This window comes from Octopus bimaculoides, chromosome 4 (assembly GCF_001194135.2).
Source record: "Octopus bimaculoides isolate UCB-OBI-ISO-001 chromosome 4, ASM119413v2, whole genome shotgun sequence".
In the NCBI taxonomy this organism is placed as follows: Eukaryota; Metazoa; Mollusca; class Cephalopoda; order Octopoda; family Octopodidae; genus Octopus; species Octopus bimaculoides.
In genome coordinates, this window is record NC_068984.1 from 92,232,494 (window position 1) to 92,239,507 (window position 7,014).

A 7,014-nucleotide genomic window follows, 5' to 3' on the forward strand; every position below is an offset into this window, starting at 1 on the left:
TTTTTTTTTTTTTCTTTAGTATGTTTTGTAGTTCTGTTTTCATATTGCTTTTACTCTCTTTGGCTCTTTCTGCTATGCTGTCATCTAAGATTAGTGTGCCAATGTAGTTAGTTTCTGTTTTAAGCTTTGTCCCCTCCTTGTGTATAGATAAAAGCGTTTTCTTTTCTATGTGTTGCTTTATTACCTGTAGTAGTCTTCCGCTTTTTGTTTTTAAGTACTTTTCTAGTCCTGTTGTTGTTTTACAGTAGTTGTCTATCTGTGTTAGGCCACGACCGCTTTCTGAGCAGCGTAGATATATTCGGTCTGTGTCTGCTTTGGGGTGGTGACTTCGGTATGCTGTTAATAGTTTTCTGTTTTTTCTATATAAGTTTATCAATTCATTGAACTTCCAGTTTATTATATTGAAGTTGTAATTTATGACTGGTATGGCTAACGTATTATCTTATTTTTAGCATTAAGCTCAGTATTTTCTTTAATATTCTGTCTTAATTTTCTCTTTCATTTCTGTGTCTTGTATTTTAGCTATTTCGTCTATTCTTAGATATTTGTATGAGCGATTGTGGTCTAATTCTCTGATTTCTGTGTCAATGTCGAGTGCAGTATTTTCAGCACTGATTAATTTGCTTTTTCGCAGTGTCACTTTGGCACATGTGTCCAACTTCATGTTCATCCTGATGTTTTGTTGAAACTATCGACATTTTTTAGGTGGTTTTTCTGGTATTTTTAGTGAAATGTTTTAAGTCATGTATGTATAGGAGATGATTTATTGTTTGTCCTTAAGATCTGTTACCCATGGTGGTTTAATTTTAAAAGTTTATTAGTGGAGTCAGAACAAGGCAGAAAAGCAAGAGTGACAACGAGTCTCCTTGGAAAATTTCACTTCTCATGGATATAGATTCATTTTTCAGTGATTTACTGGTTTTCCAGTTTGCCATTGTATGCTTGATATATTTTAGTAGTTTTAGAGCTACTTTATCTGTCTGGAGAGACTCCAATGTCCATGAATGTGGAACACCGTCTAATACTTTCTGGTAAAACAAGTCTGCATTTTTAAATGTAGTGAATGGATATTTGTTTACTTCTAGGTAATTCTGAAACATTTTAATGCTGATTTCAAATGTTTTTAGTTTTTGCCTATCACGTACAAATTTCGCAGAAATAGTTGTCATATATATGATAATTTTTCTTGTCATTAATTCCGTTTTGTGGCAGACTTTGAGATAAAAGTATGATGAAATTAAGAACAAATAGCTAGAATAATAAAAGAACTGATATGAATAATCTATGTAGGCCTATATATTGACTAAATATATATTTTTTAATGCATTTACCATGGCTACTTTAAAGTAATTTTACTCCTTTTCAAGCATCCTTTTCTTTTATTTCCTTCCAACTTTTGGCAGTTGCTTGCAACCTTTCTTTAAGGTTCAGCAGTAATCTGCCATCATGTTCACATTCCACCTCCCCTGGTACCTTCGCTCCATTTCTTTAATGTCCTGGTGAAATCTCTCCCCGTGCTCTTCACTTAGATTGCCGAGAAATAGTCGAGGTGTGAGTGAAGAAAGTTTGTTTTATCGCTCATGGTACACCCAAGATTTTTAAAGTTTTGCAACATGATATCAACTGTCACTTTATAATTTGAACACTTATTGTTTCCCAAAAAGTTCTCGACAACACGCTTGAAGCTCACCCATACCTGCTTTTGAGTTTCATTGATGGATTTCTCATAATCTGGGTTTTTCATTAGTTTACGTATGTCAGGACCAACAAATATTCCCGCTTCTATTTTCTCACTGGTTATATTTGGGTATTTTCTTCATTTTTTTAGTGACACTGCAAACATGGTCCAACTGCAGGCAAAGATTTAACGAACTGTTTCATCAAACTCAGTTTGATGTGCAAAGGTAGTAGAGTAGCAGTACTTTTGTAGGTTCAATCAAGGACTCGTGCAGAATGTTTTTGGGTTCCTGTAACAAACTTTTCATATTGTGACCAGTTTTTAACCATCTAGTGCTTTTCTTTCGCACTGCTGTCCCATTCACATAAGCAACATAGCATTTTTGTGTAGCCTGCCTTTTGGCCTACAAGCTTGTCTATAATTTTGAAATCTCCTCACACTTGCCAGTGGTGTTCTGCATACTTTATATTAACAAAAATTTTTTTACATTTTCATACGTGTCTTTTAGTTGTAGCAAGACAGCCATCAAACTCCTTTTAGAGGAATCAATGAATAGCCTCCATTCTGAGGGATTGCTCTTGATCTCAAAATAGTTTAGCAGGTTTGGAATATTACAGCAAAACACCATTGATTCATCCTCAGCGAAGAATGGTAACAACTTGAGTTCCCTGTAACGATACCAAGAGAAGAAGGTTCTCGGTAACAAAAGCTTTTTCATTTTTAGCCTAGAACCAAGAAGTTCCGCTGCATCCTTTGGTAGGTTCAAATTTATCACCAAATCATTGAGCTCTTCCTGTGTAAATAACTGCAGATATTCAATTTCGACAGGAGTGTAGTCATCACCTTCTTCTTCTTCACATTTGTCTTCACCACTACCTGATGTGACATTCTCCAAAACAAGTGGTGGGAGAGGAGCTGGAATGTCAACTCTATGTGCAATAGGCCGTATAGCCGAGGAAATACACTATCTTATGCTTATTGTTTGCACTGTACCCATCAACTTTAGCAATGCAGACATAACAATCGTCAGCGTAGTTACTTGGCTCTCGCCACACGATTGGTATTCCAAAGGGCATTTCTGTTTTCTTACAGGCTTTTCAGAGTCTCAGCCCCTCCACACAAATGTGACAGCACAATAAGCGAAGTATAGATTTTTTTACATGGTCAGTTATATTTTGTCTCTACTTAATGATAACATATTTCTGGATTGTTCATGCACTTACATCTATATGCACTCATTTTAAATGGAGTTTATACATAAATATCACCAACGACTGACCTGGAACTACTAAAACAGCACTAAAGCATCAGTTAGTAATCGTATACACAGCTTTTCTAGGTCACGTCGTCTGTCAGAGTTGTCAACGACTGTTTAATAAACTTTATATTGGTTGCCATTTTACTTTTACTAATGTTAGGTCAGTATTAGTTTATAGCAATCTATTTTATTGAGCAAAATAAATCAGATAATCACTGTCATCTGATTCTCTGATACCATAATACAGAAAAAATAAAGTTTTATTACAGAAAAATGTGATGGAGAAAAACTAATAACAGATCTGAAATCAGTGTTAAAAGTTGCTTTAAAAAGTTATGTTGACATTTATCATGCAGACCTGTGTAATCAATCCAAGTCATGTTGAGGTTTGTCTTTCTCTTCTTACAGTCTTCTAAAATGGCTCGATTTACTGGAAGTTGCTCCTTACAACCATATATCCCCTCCGGCTCCCATTTGTTCTTCTAGTAAAACATTGTTGGTTTCCAGGTGTATTAAAGGCCGGTTATAGATGGCTGATGTGAGGATGTTGTAGGTCGTTGATAGGTATGTTATTTTCCTATAATGTTGTGGGAGTATGATGTCTTTATTTTTGGAAATTAGGATGGTTTATCCTTCCAATATCCAGTTTGGTGTTGATTCTGGCTTACATATTAATAAATTAAATATTGCTGCTATGTGAGTATGGCTAGTGAGGAGGCGTTTCAGCCAGAAGTTGGAGACCTTGTTTTCCTTGGAGTTTTTCAGTTACTGGTAGTCCTCAGTGTATCCGTGATCTCTTGGCTAGTGATGGTGGGCTATATGTGCGGTGCTATTTTGCTCTTCCTTTTCATTTCCCTATTTATCCATTGAGCATTTTTATTATGTTGTTGTTGTTTGCTCCACATTCCTTCTCAGTATGATTGAATCTCTGGTGATTATTATTATTATTATTATTAGTATTATTATTACTATTATTATTATTATTGTTGTTGTTGTTGTTGTTGATGATGTTAAGAATTTTTTTCTTTATCCAGGTAAGAATAGGAGTTTTATCATTCAGTGATAAGGTAGAAATAGATTTTAACCTGAACGAATCTACTGACAAATCTAGTATTCTACAGAAAGTCAGTCGAATTCGACAACTCACAGGAAGCACTTATACATGGCTGGCGTTAAGAGAATTGGTTAATATGTTTAAGCAAAGAAATGGTGCTCGACCGTTTGTTACACATCTCGCCATCATTCTGACTGATGGAAATTCCCAGAATCCACATGCCACTTCGGCAGCAGCACACGTGGTTCATCAAGCTAATATCAAAGTCTTTGCGTTGGCCATTGGAGAATATATAAAAGTAAAAGAGATTCGTGACATTGCAAGTTCTCCAGAGAGAATATTCTTTAAAAAAACAGCATCTTTCAGTGAACTGAAAAGCATAAGAGAAAGCTTCTTAACCACAACTTGTAAAGGTAAGATACAAGAATATATTCTTTCCCAATAGTTCAGACAAACATCTCATATAATTATTTTCTACTGTTTGCCATGTTCTTTTAAATCATTGATTACTTCTCTCAACTAATAGAGTTGTAAAAAAATCATTATTTGGTGAAAAAAGTTGATTTATTCTATAGATGATGCAAATCTCAATATATTTTTTAAAATTAATTTTTGTCATCTTAGCCATATTTTTGAATAAATCACAGAAATTTTGTTCAAACTGACCCATTGAAAGATATATATCTCAGAAACGTAATTAATGTTGTAAAAGGAAAGTTTAAAGTACGTGGTGTGAAATAAATATATCGATTCAAGACTTATCTCCTTCCAATACTTTCAAATGCATCCGATTTTTTGAGCCAATGAAGGTTTTAAGTGGTTATTTGCTCCTGAAAATTACATCCTATCGTCTTAAAAATGAACATGCTGGATAATGTGGTCCCAGATTGTTTGCTCATATTAAAAATAAGGATGGTCGCGGCTGGAATGTCTTAGATCCCAGGTTTGCTCGATCAGGATAGACCTGAAGGCTAGTTAACAACTGAATTTTAGCTTGCGTTCCATCTCTTTGGATTTGGTAAAATGAATAGAACTTGGTGAAAATGTTGAAAATATACCTTGAAATACTATTTTAATTCTTTTTAGATTGTTCATCCAACATATTGCGTGTTGAGGTGTGATATATTTTAAGATTATATTTCTACATCAGCACTGTGTGTATTATTCATTATTTTGAGTCAATGTAGAATAGATAAACTTTCAAACATTTTTTAAAAGACGGCAATATGTGATAGCCGTGCGAAATTTCTTCTTCTAGATAACTTTATAACAAATTTCAACAATGTTTTTTTTTTTTTAATCACCTATTTTAAAACGTTTTCAGTTGTTAATGAAATACCTCCTTTACCAAGCTTCCGAATTTCAACCACTGAAGGTAAAGTTCAAATATACAATATCTTAATTAATAAATGATATATTCGATTCTGTAAAACGTCTTCCACGCTACATTTGAATTATGCTCGTTAACTTACGTTCAGTGGGACGGATAAGTTTATGCGGAAATATTGAAAGACTTAAAAAGATCGGACCTGGCAAAGCAAGGTCTTATATCGGGAAAGTAAGAGTAAAACCGTTCACATTATTATTACAAAGAGGCAGAAACACATTTTCAGGTCAGATTTCCAAGTGTCAGTAAAAACTTTAGTCGATCAACTACCCGTAATTCTCTGACAATTGAACAGTCAAGTGAAAAAATTTCCTTTTCCACCATGTGGATGCATGTTCAATCCAAATAGGGGAACCGTTCCTTTTAATACAGTCTCGAGTTAATTAATAACATGAGTGGAACTTGATAAACGAAAATTGGGCAGAAGGAATTGTCGCGTGCGTGTGAGTGTCTATTGTTGAAATGCAGACAGTTACTAGCCATTCTTGCCATCAGAATTTTAATTAACCAGTAATTGCTTAACTGAATACTTGAAAAGTTTGTAACTAACGACACAATTGTTTACCACAAAGAAAAATATATAAGGACTTTGCATGAAGAATCCCAACAGACGCTAAGTGCTAATTGTGAAAATTACTAAATGCTTAAGTAATAACCCATGCAAACTATCGCCAGAACAGCTTTATTAACTACCACGATTGGATTATTGCAAAAAATAGATACTCAAATGATGAAAATGACAATGCAGTAAATGTGGTCCATGAATCTACAATGGCTCCGTTTTATCCACAGGATATTTACAATGAAAATGGACCAAAGTCACCAGTGTTGACCATATCGAAATTTGGGCAGTCTAATCTGAGATTCGACGAGTGAATTAAGATTTAATCCTGTCAAATGCCAAGCCTCCTGTTACCATTGTAAAAAGTTCATGGAGAGTAACACATTTACTTTAAATAACTAAAAAATAAACCGGTTCCCAAAGCCTTCGAAAATGTTAGTTGCCAGCAATAGGCTATGGTGATGTGGATAGACTATTGAGTGAATGCAAAGCACAAAATAACAGTGGCGCGGAACCGAGAGAACTTGAAAATGATCATCCACACCTTATTGTTCTCTACCAAAAAACACATAATCCATAGAAGTTTAGCAGACAAATGTGCTGTTATTAACTGTGGTAACGTATTAGAATTGTTACATCTTTACTACACGTATTGTTTTGCTAGGAGTAAAACTGAAAAGCAAGTGTAATATGCAGTAGACCTCACTTATTGTCCAAAACATAAACATCGATATCACGATTGAGAAGATTTTAGTGTTGAAGTTATACCATTATCGTTGAACAAGTTGTAATACACTTCAAATTCATCACTATAGAAAATTTTAATCTTATGCAATACATTCTATTGAAGGAAGCGTTCACTCTGAGTTAATCCTAAATGTATTCAGGAAGTGAAACATGACAAAATTGAAGGTGAAATAATAAAATTGTAATGTAAGAGAATGCTGCAAAGTGTAACAAGGAACTCTTGTAAATACACTGAGGTAAAAGCAGTAAGAGAACCATTATCTCATATAGCAAAAGCATTACTTGACAAATGATGAAGGCCCAAAATAGTGCAACATTGAATTATATA

General features: G+C 34.3%; 1 protein-coding gene across 1 annotated transcript in view; it reads left to right on the forward strand.

The window, feature by feature from the left end:
• LOC106879865 (cartilage matrix protein) overlaps positions 1-7,014 on the forward strand; it is a 54,123-nt gene that overhangs the window by 41,475 nt on the left and 5,634 nt on the right. The window contains exons 11-12 of the mRNA XM_052967643.1: positions 3,971-4,403; positions 5,315-5,365. Of these exons, the coding sequence (XP_052823603.1) occupies positions 3,971-4,403; positions 5,315-5,365 (484 nt within the window). The remainder of the gene's footprint in view (positions 1-3,970; positions 4,404-5,314; positions 5,366-7,014) is intronic.